The sequence below is a fragment of the Gavia stellata genome, chromosome 11 (assembly GCF_030936135.1).
Source record: "Gavia stellata isolate bGavSte3 chromosome 11, bGavSte3.hap2, whole genome shotgun sequence".
Classification (NCBI taxonomy): domain Eukaryota; kingdom Metazoa; phylum Chordata; class Aves; order Gaviiformes; family Gaviidae; genus Gavia; species Gavia stellata.
The window spans coordinates 15,692,687-15,711,008 of NC_082604.1; the positions used below are offsets into that span (position 1 = coordinate 15,692,687).

The window sequence follows — 18,322 nt, forward strand, 5'->3', positions numbered from 1 at the left end:
GAAAACACCTTCCCTTTAGTGAATGTTTTCAGTTCCCTTTCCTGGGATTGAAAACCTCAACTTCCTGACTGGAAAAAAAGGAACAAGGAGTTTACTGTGTAACTGCTCTCATCTTCATATCAATCTGTTTGATAACAAGTAGATGGTCAGAGGAAGGCATAAAAGGGAACAGGATCCAGAAAACAAGTGACACAGTAGAAGAAGATAAAAGTCTAGCCAAGCATGGTGGGCTCCATGTCAGACCGAGGCTGACAAAGTAGCTTCCCTTTCCTTAGCCTCTTTTGCAGTAAATGTGTATAATTTTGATAGATCACTTGCATGAGTAAAATGAATTCGACTATTTAACAAAATGATCATATCCCAGTAGGAAAAGCTAGTGAGGTGTGTGTACCTGAGCTGGCTGCAGGTTAAAATCAGGCTGCCTTGCTGGGGCTGTTTGAACTGTGTGGAACATGTCTTACAGTGCTATGGATCACACAGCGAGGATACAGACAGTGTAACCCTGCCTAGATGCCACAGCAGCACCTCCAGTACAAGAAGTTGTTCTGCACTCTTAGCAGGTCTCAGGTGCCCTGGCAGCACTGTACACGAGTGCCGTCTGTACACTGAGCAGTATTTCCTGAGAGCCCTGTGTGACCGTTAGTGAGTGAGGCACCTGAAGTTCCTCAAAACACTGATTAAGGTCACTGTGGTGCCTGCTAGAGAGGTGATAGCTAGTGCTCTCTGCCTGTCTCAGCACTGTGTCAAACTGTAAGCTGCAGACTGACCTTGTCAGACTCCAGGAACAGGCCCATTAGGCCTTATCTTGGGACAAAAGATAAGGTTGATCAGGCTTCTCTGTGTTCGGAGGTTTTTTGGCTATGGGATCTTTTTGGCTGGGAACGGGGTTGCTCACTGCTGTCATGCCCGGGAGCTCTTTGTTGACCAGGCATGGCACAAAGATGGGGGCAGCTACAGATGTGAGATGTAGTACCTCCCTTGTTTTTTTGCGTGCTCGTTAGTGCTGCTGGGGCCTTAGTCTGCTATCAACCATGCTGCTGTAGTCACATGTTTCATTACCAGCAATTAGGGTAATAGAAAATAATTAACAAATAATCACAGGAACTTTCTTGTACTGTAAGTTGTTCCTTACTTTTCTCCCCATTACAGACAGCTGAAATTATTTTTAAACCCCTTCCTTTCTGTCTACATTTTGGTGTTTTGGTGGTTGTTTTTTTTAAACAGAGAAAGCAAAACAGCTGCTACGAGCTAAAACTGGATGCACACAGGAACACAGCCCAGCCATTTGCTTTTATTTCCTGCAGCTGAGCTCTGTCCTTATCAGACCGGCTGATGAAGGAGCTAATGATGGTTGAGGATTGGGTATCTTCTTTGTTTACCTGTCCTGGGTTCAGGAAGAGATAGCAACTCCTTATTTCCTGTACAGTTCCTGCTCTTTTGGCAAGTCCTTTGTCTTCAGGACTCAGAGGCAAAGGGTCTAGGGAGGTGAGGCAGAGAAAAAAAGGAAACCCATTTCTTTCCATGGTCCAGCTTGCTGAATTATTATGGGAGGTAACCTTGGCAAATTCTGTGATCTGGTTTATACTTGATCCTCATCTCTCTTGGAGTTGTGTCACTGTAAATTAAAATAAGACTGAGCACTTATCTTTTCTTCTTTAACTGTAGCTATCTTCTGAGCTTTAGCAGAGCTAGCCTGTAGCTGGGTGCTCTTTGAGTGTAGGAATCAGTGTTGATGTGGGTGTTTGTATGATAAATACAGGATAGACTTTTAATCAGTTCTAATTTCAACTTCAGATCATGATTCCCCTTTGAAAGCAGTAACTTCAACATAAGTTATAGGACAGGGTGTAGCTTATTTGCATATTGCTCTCTGCTTAGGCTCATCTTGAGGTTCTACAGTAATGCTCTGATCACTATCACCCTGTAATTATTTGTTATTGCCACTTCACTACCATGCATGTCAGAAAAACAAGAGATCAGAGAGCACTGGTGATTGCCCCATTTCTGTCTGAAAAAGTGGCTGGACAAGCTGGTGCAATTCATATGTAAGTAGTATAAAATACAAATGTTCATATTCTAGCAGCTGTTAATACAGTAACAGGGAATATTAGTTGCAGATATCTCCACAGAGATGGAAGTGACTTCACTTCCTTTTGCATTCTCTATTCTCTTTATTACTATATCGCATTATTGCCTCATGGATATGGTTTCAGTTTGGAGCAGTGTGCAGCACTGCAGCTGGGTGCCTCCTAGTCAGGTTAAGTGTTAGGAGTTTATTGCTTCACAGTTGTGGTGAGGAAAGCAGGGGAGAGATGGCTTTCAAGCAAAGAAAGAGGGTGAATGGGCAGTGTTTCGCTACAGGCTTCTCTTCAGGATTTGGGATTCTGTTTTCAGATCTACCACAAGCCTGTTGTGTCATACCAGATGGAGTATCAAATCTTCTCTCTCAATTTATCTGTCAGTCAAAAGATAATAATAATGTAGGAGAGAACTGTAGGATTTGATAAGTTGTTCCTGTTAAGACTGCAGTGTTTCAAAAGGAAACCCTAAGCTGTAGTCACATTCCTGCATGATAAAATATAGCGTTGAAAGTACCGCATAGAGTGGGAGCAGGTGGGGAACAGACGGTAGAGAGTCACTCTGTAGTTAAAAGAGCTGTTGTACAGTTCAATAAGGTGACATACTATCATTTGGATGTTTTCTGTGCTGTTGTTTCTTATAAAGCCTATGAGCTGGTAGATCACTAACTTCTTTTGAAATGTTTCTGTTCTGCTTTGGCCACTGATACTTGAAAGAAAGAGTTACTGTTCTAGCTTGGGTATCAAGGCAACACAAATTGTTACGGACCAGCAGTTGAATAATTTTTGGGTTTCACAGTAGTTAGGAGCTGGTTGTGTTTCTACACAGAAATCTCATCACCTTGTTTGTGCTGGTTGACCCAGCAGAAGCCCCACTGAAATTGCTGGGTTTAGACTGCGGTCAGGTTAGCATGCAGACAGGGACGTGGCCACTGTGACTTGCAGCTGGAATTGTACCTCCTAAACATTGTCTGGCCCTGGCTGCAGGGCTGCAAGCTGCTCCTGTGCTATGTCGCTGGGTGCTGGTGGTGCTTTCAGCATTGCAATATTTGATGGTATCATATTAATGTCTTTCCCCACACAGGCTGAAGGGAAGGCAGTGCTAATAACAGGCTGTGACAAAGGTTTTGGACATGCCTTGGCAAAACAGCTTCACGCAAAGGGATTTACTGTTTTTGCTGGATGCTTGCTCATGGTGAGTAGTAATATTGATCAAAATTCTTCTCTGATTGGAGAAAAATGCTTCTCAAGTGACAGCATCTTCATCTGCAGCCTCCATTTACCCTAGTCCAAGACCTGGGGGAAGTGCAGTGGGCAGGGATCATTACATCTTCCATTGCTTCATCTGCCTGTTGCATCTTGTCATTCCTGTAATTCTGAGCTCTTTAGGGCAGGGACAGTCTGTCAACTGCATATCTGTACAATAGCTTGCACAGTAGGGCACTGTTCACTGCAGGAAGCCTCTCAGCAATACAACAACATACTCAATAAATCTGATTGTCTGATTTCTATGGCACTATGGCTTTCTGTCTTCCCTGGCATCTCTGTTGCTGTCTTTCATTCTGTCACTTTCCTTTGGGGACACTCTCCTCAAACTCATCTCCAAGCCACCTCTTCTGCCTTGTTCAGGTTCTGTTTCCAAAGTGTCTTCTAACTGTGCTTCTACAGCTTCTGTAGAAGCTATTAAATTTCTGGATAGCTGAATAAACAAATTTACTGTACCTTTCTGGTATCTGTAGGTCTCACCCTCTGTCACCTGTGTTTAGTAGATGGCAGCACTTGTTGTAAGAGATCAGTTTAGGCACACTGAATTAGAAGGGGTTGCAGACCCATCATCCCTGTCTCTGGTCTTGCAGGTAACCACACTGTGTAATCCTCTTTATAAACTGGGCCAGATCCACTTCTATCTCAGCTGGAGTTTTACCCTTACTATGCTTTTTTGCTGTTTTGATAGTCAAAACTCATGTAATTTCTGACCTGAATTGTTCAAAATCAGTTCACCCAACTTGTTTCTCCATTTGAAGATGGCGATTTCAGCACATGTGCTCAGGGAGTGATGACCACAGATTCTTGAGCAGTGTGGAGGGTGAGAACAAACAAAAAAAGGTGGTCCTCATTGCCTGTGTGATCTCAGCAGAGGTTACGTTCTTCTACCACACCAGAAAGGAAAATTATTATCAGCTGACATATTGTGTAACTTGAGAGCAAGACAGTCCTGTTGGAAAATTGCCACTATTTGGAAATTTCCATGTGGAGGGTCTGTAAATCCTTCCGTAATCATGTCATACGCTGCTTTGGGATGCCTGTCTCTGTGGTGATAGCAAGTCAGACTCTTGCTTTGCGGAGCAGCAGGTGTAGGGAACAAAAAGGAGAGGGGAGATAGGGTGGTCTGAGAAGGCTGTTGAGAAGGCAGCACACTAGTGTGGAGCAGAGATGGCCAGGCTCCATTTGAAGCCACATAAAGAAACTAAATGGTCCCAAAGTGAGTCCTCCTTGCTTGTTTTATTGATTTAAAAAAAACGAATGTTACTACTTGATTACAGATTATTACCTCTCCCAGAACGGTCAGGCAGCTCTCAGCATCCCCTCTGATCTGGCCTGGCAACTTCTTACTTGGAGCCAAATTTTTTGTGGTTCTGTACTTGCATTCTGTGTGGAAGTGGAAAATGCATCAGCAATCATAGTTGATCTGCAGGTGACTTTCAGGACATTAACTGAGCACTTGAACCTGCAGGGGTAGAGAGTGGGAGAATGTGATTTTTCTTGTGTTAACAAATTCTCAGGAGACCTGGACTCGGAGCCCTTGGATTTCATTTGTGGATTCCCCCTGCCTGCCCCCACCAAGGTTGTTAGTGTTGTCTTAGCTGCTGTTAGGTGCATCTGAAGGACAGGGTCTGGTGGTAACACAGTTCCCTGGATAGCTGTTGCAAAAATATTACTACCAAATGCTTTCTACAATTCGTGGGACACCCAGAATCCTCATGGAACAGCCTTGTGTTTTAGACGGTTAAGGGAGATAATAGTCTAGGAATTTAAAATTTGATGAGCAGGAGCTTACTGAAAACCTAACAGTAGAACGCACGTGGGATGAAAATGCTTGTAAATCTAGAGCTGACTGCTCTGAGAAAAGGAAGCATGTAGTGACTACAGAAAAGGATGATGTTTCCAAAAGAAGCAGGAAACATCAGTGAAGGCAGGGAGCTGTTAGGTTAGATCACTTGTGAAGAACAAGTTATGAGCATATGAGTGATTGTTGCTGATAAGTGAAGAAGTGCACATGCAATGTGGCTAAGGATGCAGCTACCCTATGGTAACTGGCAGTGTGCATATAACTGCTCATGATAAATGCAAGGAAGCTTACCCTGTTATGAGAGAAGTGTGAGCTGCTGTAGGTTCACTGCAGGGTCAGAGCAGGTATGGGGGCAGTTGTCGTAGAGCAGATGCCAGGCTATTAGTTAACACATAGTTATTCCATCGTCGCTTACGTACGTGCTTTTATATGGAGAATTAAAGGATCCCTGATCCACTAACCACTACAGAAAGGTCTTGCATTAAATACAAGATGGTATACTGTCAGGTGCATCAGGACCTTTTTAATGATCAGACAGTCAAAAATGAAGTTACAGGAATAACAAGAATACTGCAAGCAGACTGGGATAGAACTGGAGAGGATCAAGTGCAAAAGGGATTTCATTTAGCAAGGACAAGTAAGTCCACAGAGAAAGTTTCTGTTAATATATTAGGATTAAGATGGAAAAACACACAGAAATCAATTACAAAATAACCTGAAAAGTAGAAAGTATGGAAGAAGTTGAAATAATCATTGTTTTATTTTCTTTGATCTTACTGAAAAAAAGGATAAATTGTTTTCAGATGCCTACTGCCAGCAGTTTTCATGAGGACTGCAGGCAAGAAAATGGGAAGACCAGGGAATGTTTGCGTAAATGGACGAGTCCAAGTGCACCAGGCCTGAGAAAATGTACTGAAGAGCATTTAAAGGATGAGCCATTGGTGATTTCTGCCCCGTATTTTCAGCACCTGGAGGCCAAGCGATTTCCAGAAGGCTGGAAGAGTGCAGATACTATACTTCCCTTCCCAAAGGAGACAGACCTCTGGAACTGTCAACCAGGCAGCTCGCCTTCTGTGTGCTAGATGAAATTGCAACACACTGATCTGTCAATTTTACAAATGTCTAGATCATAGTGTGATACATACTGTCTGTGTAAGTTTACTGGGAACAAACTGTGCCATGTCAGTCCAATCTCATTCTGGCTAAGCAGCACAGTGGTTAAAGGGGAAGGAATAAATGTGTCCTGAATAAGGGTTTTGACACAGTCCCTCATGATAGCCTAAGTTTGCTCATGAGGCTCTAAGCTGGTGACTGCTGTTCAGTCCCAGGGAAATTTTCTTGGAAGTGCCCCCTGGAATAGAGAGTTCACTTAGAACGAAATGTGCATGGTGCCAAGCAGGGAGGATTGCAGGTCCTTTGGGGAATAGGGTTCAAAATGATCCTGATAGATTGTATGGAGTCTGAAATCAATTAGGTGGAATCCAGTAATGACAAGTACAAGGTGTTCTGCCCAGGAAACGCAGGAAGGGAGTGGGTGGATAGGCAGCAGCAGGGCGGGAGAGAACTGGCGCGGACAGAGCAAGCCAGCCGGATCCACGGGTGTTCAGCATTGTGTTTGTGGCTTCCTGATTCCCGCTGACATCTCATTGTGGGTGCCCAAGTGCTTGCCAGGACCTAATCCTCAATCCCACGAGCTTCCCTGAGACAAAGCCATGGCTCGGTTTGTTACAGGAGGGCTCTCTGCTAACAAGCCCCTGTGTGATCTGCGTGTCCCTCAGCACCAGCTGCATTGGGATCCTCTGAACCACGGCAGGGTAGGGGAGTGAGCAAGAGGAAGGGAAGGCAGCCAAAAGCTGGAGCAAGGCTCCTCTGCTTGGTGGAGAGGGCTTGTGTGGCTGCTGGTTTCCTCGCCCAGGAGCAGCGCCTGCTAGGCAGAGGGTGGGGTGGACAGCCAGAGCTGTGCCAGGCTGCGAGGGCAGGATAACCAGGGGAAATGAGATAGCTGGGAGGAAACGGCAAAGTCCCGCTGAAGGCCTCTCTGGAGAGTACTTGGGCAGCAGGCTGGGCTGGAGCAGGGTGGCTTTCAACTCTGATTGAACTGGGAAGGGGAAGCTGGGAGATTCTCTGAGAGGACAAAAATCAGACAAAAAAAGAAGTGACAGCAAAGGGAGGGGGATAGAGGTTTTGCAGGAGCAGTTGGGCCATTGCTGCCAGGACCCCGCTCGACTCGCGCTGCTGCTGGCTCCTGCTGGTGAGTCTCAAGGCCAACCCAGGGAGGACAGCCTGCAAACTCCCAGCCAGCTAATCTACCATTTAAAAAACAAGGAGGAAGTACCATGTGGGTACCTGAACAGGGAATGTGCTTGCAGCCCCTGAAGGCCACAGAATGTCAGATGATGTTCACTCCTTTCCATAAAAATACATGGCTTCTTCATTTGTGAAGAGGTTTTCTGGACATAAGAGTTAAGCAATTTGTTTTACAGTTAAATAGTGGCTGAGGTGGTGTCTGCAACTATGAAAAGTGGTTCCAATTGATATTGCATGTTGAAGTCAGTCTTCAAAAATCAATGTTCTGTCAACAATGAATAATTGTAGCTGGGAAGGTAGCTTTGCAGATTTAGTTGCATTGGTGATAGGGCAAAATTCCTTTCAACGTGAATAATACAAACCATTTATACTGGATTTTTAAGTTGCTGGCCTATGACGTTGTTTCTCAAAAAACAGTGGAAATATTTCTTGTTTAGTTTATAAGGATTATGAAAGATTAAAAAACATGTAGGGAAAGGTGTTTTCAGTGCTCTGAAATGACAGCTGGTACTTGAGTACAGATATAGTTAAGTTCTTGTTTCTATACAGATAGAGTAAATCTCTCTCTTTCCAAGCTGAATTAGCTCCACTTTATTCACCGTTAAGCTGCTGAAAGTTGCTTGGTATAATTCGGTGAGACGCAAGAGCATCTTCCAGAAATACAGTGAGGCATCACACAACCCTCAGCCATTTCAAAGGGAATATAGTATCTTGGTGACTATGTTGTTAACTACTTGTAATGCCACTTTCAGAGATTCTTTTCGTGGCTAGATAAGAGGGCTAGACACAGCATGTTACTGTGTTCAATGTGCATTAGAAAAGCTTAAAGTCCTTATTTGCTCTTTGTGTGATACCTGGAAATAAGTCAGTTGTGAAATTATATGCAGCCATGGGGCCAGCAACTTATTCCTACTATTGTCATAATGCTGGTGTAACTATATATTGATTTTTAAGAGAGCTACCCTGTTTTGCTCAAGGCTGTGATGGATATTTTGGCTCTTTTCCTTCATTGCACATCATTGTTCAGTGGACTGAAGGTGGAGGTGAGAAGCTGTATACTATATTCATTAAATAGCCTGAGATATGTATAGAAAAACTAAGTGGTTACGTGTTTTTTCCATCAGCCTGGCTGCAGAGGCAGCTGAGCAGGTGATTGTGGGAGTGTTGCTCACCTTGTTTGCCCTTGTGCTGTGGGAGTTGGTATCAAGTGCTAAAGGAAGAGTGGCAGCCAGGCATGGTGACTCACCAATTCATAACTTCTTTCTCCCTAGTGAGGCAGAGCCTGTGATTCAGGGAGTAGTTTGGCGAATTAAATCTTGAGCCTGCTGTGGAACTGCATGGCTAATCTGTGCTCTTTTCACTGTATTTGTTATATACCACCTGAACAAGGCTGTAAGGCATAGGCAGCAGTCCTGTCTGAAAGTGACCGGGTAAAATTTTGAATTTGAACTGTATTTGTGTTTGACTAAATAAAAAAACAAACAAACAAAAACCCACAATAGTAACAGAATCTCTAATGATAGCGGGGGGAGGGAGGAGAGGAAGAGGAAAGAAAGGAAAATGTTAGAAAGGAAAGCAGAGCCGTCACATTATTATTACCTATAGTGTGAAGACTTGTTCTTGCTTCCTCAGCCAGAATCTCCTCCTTTCATGCCTCATGTTTGTAATCTTGTCCTTGTATGGAAGATCACCACTGTGCATTATTCCTGTGCATACTGTTCTGCTGTGTAGTAAGGGCAAAATATTATTCTTTTATAGTTTCAGCTGTAAATGTTTCCTGCTGTATCCTGTAGCATCAGACTATCTGCTGTTGGGCATGCCAAAGGTGTCCCTGCTGTCTTGTTTTCAAAGTGGTCTGACAATACTATTTCTTTAGAAGCCAGGCAGTATCTTGGGATGACATGAGAACAGTGCCTAATTACTCTTTTGCTTTTAAGCCTAGAAAATCTGACTCTGATTTCTGCAAAAGTGTTTTTGCTATGTTAACCTTCCGAGTATGGAGACTGAGGCAGTGGCGAGTTACAGAATCACTAAGGTTGGAAAAGACCTGTAAGAACATCAAGTCCAACCATCAACTAACATCACCATGCCCATTAAACCATGTCCCACAATGCCTCGTCCACACGTTCCTTGAACACCTCCAGGGATGGTGACTCCACCACTTCCCTGGGCAGCTTATTCCAGTGTCTCACCACTCTCTCAAGCACAGAATTTCGGATGTGAAACCCTTCATGCATGGAGCTAAGAGCAGGGACTTTGTGGCCCTTCACAGCAGTGGGTCACTGATGAAGAAGGTACAGGAGCTGTGCTGGAGGGAATAGGAAGATGGCTGTGGATTGCATGCTGGTTCACGTGGCTTGTGTGCTTATTTGTGCACGAGGTTTACATCTCTTGTGTGCAATGTTAATAGCTTCTATTTCCTGTCCATGTGAACATGCCTGGCTCCAAGCTGCATGACTGTTCCTTGTCTGTCTTAGCAGGACATCTTTCTTTTCTGCTGAACAGGACGAAAATGGAGATGGAGCCAGGGAGCTGAAGAACATGAAGTCAGATCGCATGAAAGTGCTACAGATGGATGTGTGCAGTGACCAGGAGGTGGCTCAGGCTGTGGATTTCGTGAAGAGGACCCTGAAGGAGCCAGAGAAAGGTATGTGGGGATCTCTGTATTTCCAGCACAGCTGGCTTTTTGGTGTGCTCACAGAATTCTTCCTACAGAGCAGGCCATGCACTGGCCAGGTCATTCCCTCTGTATTATCTAAAGAGAGGTAACAAGCCTGAAGGCCTGGGACAGCATGTGGCTGGCAGTCAGACTGTGCTGTACCTGGGTCAGTGAGGAGAATTGTCTTGCTGTTGATGTGCCATCCATGTGGAAAGAGACCAAGACTGGCTGGTGGCTTAGGCTCTAACTCTACATCCTGTAAAAAAAAGTGATGAGTGGCAGCAAGCCCAGAAGAGCCTGTGTCTTTCTCCTTGAGTGTCTGTGAAGGGCATAGGATGGTCAGAGCCTGATCCCCTCTTGGTGCTCCTGCTGCAGCCTGGCTCACGCAGACCTCTCTGCAGTGACCTTGCTGGTAAAGAGGTGATGGGCCCTGGCTGCTTACTGCTGTCCCCTCTGCTGTGCTGGTACAACCTGTTCGTGTAACAGAGTGCTGAGCTGGAGCACAAAACTGACCTGACTCCAAACCTGGATTATTCTTCAGCCAGGTCAATCCATGCTTTCAGTTTGCCATGCAACATCCCAGAGGTGATGTGAGGCAGGATCCAGGGTGAGCTTAGCATAGACCACCTTAATCCACATGCCACCTAAAGTGTGAGTCTAACTTATGGACCCTAAGAGCATCTGAAAGAAGATAGGAGTCCCTTCTGCATGCTTTTTTCCTTCATGGAAGTGTTTTGGCAGTGGGATGTGAGCTGACAGTCGGAGCCTGGTGTGACACCACCTAACCTCTTCCCATGTAGTGAGGTTGTGAGGCATCTTGGCCTGCATAGGTTTCTCTGCAGCCTCTGTGTGAGTAGCAAGCTGGACAGCATCTGTGGACTCAGGCTGAAGGTGAACTGAAGTTTCACATCTGTGGCTCCAGGACTTAAGGGTCATGTGGCTGGAGGGTGGTTGTTCCTCTTGAAGCTTGGATGAGACTGCCATGGGCCTGTCTTTGTTCACAGCAAGTATAAAGCTAGTAAATAACAATAGCTCTAATCTTCATGCAAATTATGTGAGCACACCCTTTCTCCTAAAACAAGCATATGAAATGTAACAGAATTACGTACCAGCTCAGATCCCACACATGTTCTTGCTGCATGATTTTTCTTCCTACACAGTCACCCAGCCCTCGTCACACATTTCACAGCTTTTCAAGCTTTTCCTGAAGAGCCCAGCAACAACAGTAGTGGCACAGAGCTGTTTCCCACTGAGTGAAAGCTTGTAAGGGAGCAGCTCTGTTGCTTCTATAAATGCAGCAGTGTTTGCAAAACCATGTGTGTAGCCAGGACAGAGAAGTCTTGCATCCTTGATCAGCAAGTTGGACTGGTTCCTCCTGCTCTTGAGAGCCTTATCCTGTAGTTGTTTGCTCCAGCACAGTGTGCAAAGCAACAAAGGCTTCTTTTTAGGCCTGTCAGTGTCACTGAGGTTTGGGGCTTGCCAATAAATAGTGCTCAATAAATAAGTGCAGGAACGTAGAGCCTATTGAGACTGAGGTGCCTTGCACAGGGGTGCTTGTTGCACACTGAGTGTGGTCCCAGAGGAGCTAGTGCAGAACAGTTCTTGCGCTGTACATTTATACCTCTTCTCCCTGTGCTGTGTACATAAGGCAAAACTCATTTCAATAGGAGTGCCCGTTTGTTTTCAATCTTAAGCAGTTCCCACTGTATTGTTGACACTAAAGAAATAATAGTGATAAGGCTCTACTCAGTAAACACACCGCTGTCCAGCAAACAGCCCTATGACCGTGTACCTATCAGCACTTTGTTCTGTACGTAACGTGACCTGATCGGTGAGCGATGAAATTCCAGGAATGAACTATTGTAAATAATGTTTTCATGAATGTCCCTGAATCTAACCTCATAACCCAAGAAATGTGAAATCATTGTAGAGAAGTTTAGAATTGGGAATAATCTGCAGAGGTCAGTTTAGGACTGACAGTTTAAGTCTTCTGTGGTCTTTGGTAAATCCCTGCCAAATTTGATCTGCACAGCTTCTTGTTACTGGTGAAATTACACCATCAGATGCCCTGTTTCCGTGGTCCTCCTGCTCGTGATTACAGCCTGCTTTGCAGCACTGCAGGAGACCCCATTCAGGCTGAGATACTGTACTGGCTGCCAGATGAATGTGAATTTCAGAGTTATCTTGACCCATTAAAGCTGGTAGCTTCAGTAAGTACAGCAGTGACAGGCAGGGGATCTGGGGCAGAGCAGGAGTAGAACTACCTGACTGCAGCATTTAGAACCTTGAATTAATAAAAATGGAAGGATAGGTGAGCAAGATGTTTTCTTGGTTTTTGCTGCAGGCCACAACTTAGCTGTTATCCCAAACAGCCCCTGGGGCTGTTGTGGCCCTGTGGGAGTTGGGAAAGGGTTGTTCTGGAGGAGGTTAGAGTTGCAGGCCAGTGAACTGGAGCAATGTTCACCACTGTCTGTCAGAGACAGGTGTGCAGGGCAAAAGGTGTGCTGGCATCACCATGTGAGAGCTGGGAGATGCAGGAATGGTGGAAGCTATAATAGTCAAATCTATTCTGGGACAGAGCATGAGGGAATGGTTAATGCACTGTTATAACTGAGTAGGACGTGACCTTCTCTGGTCTGCTATACACGGCTGGTCAACAGCTTTCAGGAAAAACGAACTTAGCTGGGAATGGGGCAGGGTTACTAGGACTGGTGTGAGAGGAGAGAGCCAGTCTAACAAGGGCATGTTGGTGTTTTTAAATGCACCAGGAGGATAAATTCCGTTGGTATTTATTGGGCAATGGTAGAATATTGCAGTTTTCTTAGAAGGCTGTGTTCAATACAATACATGGTTACTATCTGACCATGAATAAATATAGGCTGGAAGTTATTAAAAGACGTCATCAGGGTGGGGAAGCTATGGCACAGAGGCAGGGCAAAAAGCCCAAAAAATTTTGAGAGAGAGCTTGATAAGTTTTATCAACAGGGTGGCATGACGTGGGTGCTTTTAATAGCAATGTCAGAGCTCCCTGTACATGAAGACTCCTCCTTAGCCCTGTGTTTGTTCTTGGTGGTAAGAGGAATGTCAGGGAGTGGAAAGGGGCCCTGACTCCAGCTCAGTACTTACACAGTGAAAAATAACCATGGCGTATGGCAGGACATCTCACGAGGAGCAACTCTGTTATCTTGTTCCAGCTCTTCTGTTTGTTCCTCCTGCAGTTTATGGTTGCATAGTCCTGTGCTTCAACAAATTCACAAAGTACAGACTCAGTCCTACAAATGTTTGCCACTGGGACTCCTGCAGTAGTCACTTTGAAGGGTCAAGTCCTCAGTGACCTGCTAAGTCCTGGACATGTAAGGTGCTCGGTGTAGAAGTTCTTCGTAAGTGCAGTTGATTTAATTTTGACAGGACTGCATACACAAAAGACATTAATTTTAAAATTCTAGTAGTTTCAAGGGTTGGTTGTAAGTTTGCCATCTTCTGCTATAGATAGGGTTGAGAGAAACCAAATACCTGGGCTAAAATACAGCAGCTGTTAACTGGGCCATGAACTTGCAGCTCAGTACCATGTACTCTCTGAAACAGTGAGTCAGAGTTGTGAAGGGGATTTAGAAATCCAAGATATTTGTTTTCCTTTTTTTAATTTTTTTTTAAATTGAGGGACAGTCCAGCCCCCTCCAAATTGCAAAAGCCATGGTAAAGTCACGGAGTGAAGACAAACCTGGGACTGGTAGAAGGCATAAAAGAGGGTCAGCTAGATCCAGCCATACAAAGTCCCAGGACAGCATTTGACCTTAGAGGGGACCTTCAGGGAGGCAATGCTTGTGTGACTCCATCAGTCTCCCTGATGTTCCAAACAAGCCCCACTGGCTTCAATTCTGGTATACCAAGAGTGTGTTTCATCTCCTTGCTGGGTTTTTCTCTACAACTTTTTTTCTACAAAAGTGCCCAGGTTTTTGTCAAGGGGTTGGGTTACTTTGAATGAGGAAGGCTTCTGCTCTGTGACACTCTTCCTCGTTCTACTCCTTAACCGTGTGTTTGTTGGCAGGTCTGTGGGGCCTGGTGAACAACGCTGGCGTCTCGACCTTCGGAGAGGTGGAATTTGCAAGTTTAGAGAACTACAAGAAGGTGGCAGAGATCAACCTGTGGGGCACAGTGAGGGTGACGAAGGCTTTCCTGCCACTCATTCGCAGAGCTAAAGGTACATGCTGGGCAATGTGGCAAGACTTAGAGAGAGCTTTTGCAGCACAGCAAAGAGATGTAGCTGAAAATCATGACTCAGACTGTGCTTCGAGGAATGCCTGTGCAGTCCAAGGAGGGTGTCTGAGGCATGCAGGCAAACTAGACAGCAGGGTTCAACATGCTGTGTAAGCATTTGGTAGTAGAGGCCACTCTTGGGGCAGTCCAGGCACCTATACAGCGGGTGCTATCTTAAACATCCCAGGATATGAGAGACCTTTGTGCAGTGCTAGCAGATACGGCACAGGACTTCAGGCCACCTTTAGAAAAAGTGACTGGAGGCCAGACAAGATAATCCTGGCCTCCAGAGTCCACCAAGTGCTTATGTTTGGATAACTGAATCTTCTCCCTTCATGTTATTCAATTCACAGATGATTGCAGAGTGGTGGTGGTGGAATAAATGAGAGTCAATAACAGCCATTTTGGATATCTTACAAGACAACAGTATTATCAAAAGTCTTTGGTTTATATTAAAAAAAAGATAGGTATGACCAGAAGTCTGAAGAGCTTTATTTAGCATGTGTGGGAGAATGCTGGCACAGCTGCGTGTTCTGTGAGGACAGAAAGGGGTTATATTGAGAAGAATGCTCAGATACCATTTCGAGAAAGCAAGGACCCACTAAACAAGCCCCACCTCACTACAAAGGTAGCTTACCCATCAGGTCAGCAGGTGGTCTTCACAGTCCCTCTGAGCTGCACTTAGGTCTGGAATGAGAGAGCAGAGCCGCTCACTTGTTTCTCAGCTAAAATGTCAAGCTTCAGAAGGGTGTCATGCTCCATGGCTGTGAAAATCCTCTCTGTAAAAATAGCTGGTGAGATTTCAAGGGCCTGTTTGTGAGTGCATCTGAAACCGTAATTGCACACATCTTGTCTTAGGGAAGGACAGAGCCACCCACAAAGGAGTGACCACTGCTTTCACTGCCCCCAGGCAGTGCGTGATCTGACACAAGCTGCCAGAGCTCTGCAATCGGGCTGACATGGGCTACTGGTGGGAGTTAGGACAATTGCTCTTCACTGCCCCATAAGCAGCAGCACGTCAAGTCTCTTCTCCATTTGTCCCAGGCAGGTAGCACTCTACGCACTCCTGGCCAGCCAGCTGGGTGAGCAGGCTGTGCTGCTCATGCTGCAGGTTCAGAGAAACCTCTATGGGGTCTCTGCTGTCCAGCTCAGGTCTAGAAGCAGGTAGCTGTGTTAGCTCATCTGCAGCCACTCTGCCTGTCGTGCTTACAGAAAGAACCAGAACACTTGTATGGCATCACGCTAGCTGGGAGCTTGAACACTTCTCTAGCAAGATGCAGCAGTGAGGCACACTGATGTGAGAGCATGCAGCTAGTAGCCTCAGAAGATCTGGGTACTTCCCTACTTGGAAATTAGGAGAGAAATGCCTTGTATACTTTGTAAATCCTTTTTAATACAGAGGCATGCATGGGTACTATCCATGGAGGAGGCCAGAGCAGGGACTAGCCTTGCTTGAGTAGGGAGAGAAAGGCTCCTTGACAGGGCATTTGGATGACTCTTCAAGATTCAGATTTTACAAATCGGCATCATCCAACAAAACACCTTTTTACTGGGATGTTCTGGTTGCTTCTTCTGCAGCCCATCATCTCTCCCTGCTCTTTTCTCTCTAGGCCGTGTGGTGAATATCACAAGCATGTTGGGACGGATGGTGAGTCCATCTCGCTCCTGCTATTGCGTTTCCAAGTTTGGGGTGGCAGCCTTCTCCGACTGCCTCCGGCAGGAGATGTACCGCTGGGGTGTCAGAGTCATCCTCATTGAGCCCAGTAACTTCGTGGCAGCAACAGGCATCCTGACGGCAGACAGCATTGACAAACAGGCTGAGGCACTGTGGAGCGGAGCCAGCAACACTGTGCGGGAGGACTATGGGAGGGAGTATTTCACTCGCCACGTGGCCCTGATGAAGTCCTTCGTTAACAGTGGCCTGAAGGACATGTCTCTGGTCTTGAATGACATCACTGATGCACTCACTTCCCCATGCCCGAACAACCGTTACAATCCCATGGAGACCTACTGGTGGGTGAGGCTGCAAGTCATGACTCACCTGCCCACTGCCATTGCCGACTGGCTTTACATCCCCGGAGCCACCCTGTAAATGGCCATCCTTCAGGCATCCTTCCAGTGCTTCTACGTATGCACAGGTCAGAGCTGACTTAGTCAGGGCTGTTCTGCATCCACTGCTGATGCATCTCCTGTGTAGATGTGTGTGCTTTCACTTTGGATTATGGTTTCAAGTCTTGTGGGATGCTGAGAACCGCATGGCTTTTTTCTTTTTCTTTTTTTTTGTTTCCCCCCTAATTCTTCAGCAGTATTCTCTGCTGACCTGATTAAAGTTGAAAGGTATTTTCCTTTTAACTGTGGAGGAGGCAGAGGAAGGCCAACATAATGGGTCAAATACGTGGCTAGTGTAATTAGATCAGCAGAGTTACCCCAGTGATAAATTTGGCTCATTAATGGGCTCTTGCTTTTCCTTACAAGGAGAGGCTGCTACTGGCAAATAAAGCAGTTGCTATGAGATGTCTCAAAGGGAGAGACTAAAATGGGAAGCAAAAGCAGAGTTTTCCATTTGATTAAAAATGGGTCAGTCACAGCCTTCCGTTGTTTTCATGATACTGCTAGGAAGCTCTGCTGTGCTGTGACTGTCTGCTCGTCCCAGGAAAACAGCAACACTGCCTCTAAACAGCCTCATTACCTAGCTTCAGAGGGGTCAGATCCCTGCAAAGAAGGGTTCTTCCCTCCCAGCGCTGTGGCCAGGAGGTGCCAGAGCCAGCGACTGCGGACAGACTAGGCAGGGAAAAGCCCTCCTAATAATAAGTGAGCCACGCCTCAGTCAGTCCTTGTGGATGCTGGGTCTTGCAGCCTCTGTCCACCCACTGCTGATGAGCTTTATGGGACAGGGTTGAACCTGGTGTAGCAAACAAATTTGGCTCCTCTGACTGCTACCTTAGGTACTCGTGCCTGAGCTACTCAACTGTGGTACAGACACAGTCCAGCCATCCCCCTGCTTATCTCTTGTCACTGCCCCATGCTAGGCTCCCTCTTGCTGGTGAGGGAGCTGCTCTTGCTTTCCCAAATCAGTTTTTTGATTTCATCCTCTCTGTACTTGAACAGTGTGTGGCCTGACTATGAGCTCTGGAAGGGTGCTTTAAATGACACATTTCTTGGGGGTGGGGTTTTTTTAATATTGCACAATGAAATTTCCATGTCACACATGATTGTCTCCTCAGAGAACCTACTGATCACTGGTATGAGCTACTTTTGCACAGTTTCCCCAAGGGTCTTTCCTGTTGGCCATATACAGGGATTTCAATAATTTTTCCAAGTGCTGGGGCTGCCTGTCTTCATGTCCCCTTCCCTCTGTCCTAGTGGTGACTGCTAGCAGAGCAGGCTGCAGTCGCTGCTGGCCAGGCTGGGACCCTACCCTCTTACTTTAGGGACCAACTTTCCCTTCCACTGCTAAACTTCATTCTGTTTTGTCCTATGTGAGATTAAGTGGCTATGAAAAGAGCTTATCATTTGCTCTTTCCTCATCTGTCTCTGCTAGCTCTGACTTGGAAACTGTGCCATAAAATTTTTATATGCCACTGGCTCTAAACACTTGGAGTCTGCATGCAGCCGTGAATGCTGTGATGCCTGAGGAGGAAAGCAGGCTTCCCTTGGAGATGCTGTCAAGGTAGCTTGTATTACAAGTAACAACTACTGGAAATGCTGGCCATGCAGTTCTTTTCTATTCCAGGTCATTGGCACATGGAGATTGCCTGGGATCCAGGACCCAGAACGATCCCACTGAACTGCAGCTTAAGTAGTGTTGTAATTACTTCTGCACTGTGAAATGTGAGTAATGTTAAGTAGCACCGATTTGCACAGAGAGAAAAATAAACTGTGAGATTTGTAAAGCATGTGTCTGTGTCTCCAGTGCTTATTTCTACATTGGTTTTCCCACCCCCCTTGAAT

At 45.7% G+C, this 18,322-nt stretch overlaps 1 protein-coding gene across 1 annotated transcript; it reads left to right on the forward strand.

Moving 5' to 3' along the window:
- The first annotated feature begins 2,989 nt into the window (after window positions 1–2,989).
- On the forward strand, window positions 2,990–16,791 carry LOC104256140 (D-beta-hydroxybutyrate dehydrogenase, mitochondrial). The gene is given in 5 exon segments (XM_009810469.2): window positions 2,990–3,136; window positions 3,139–3,273; window positions 9,961–10,102; window positions 14,163–14,315; window positions 15,982–16,791. Coding segments are annotated over 5 exon segments (1,059 nt in total). The 3' UTR covers window positions 16,464–16,791.
- Window positions 16,792–18,322: the final 1,531 nt, after the last annotated feature.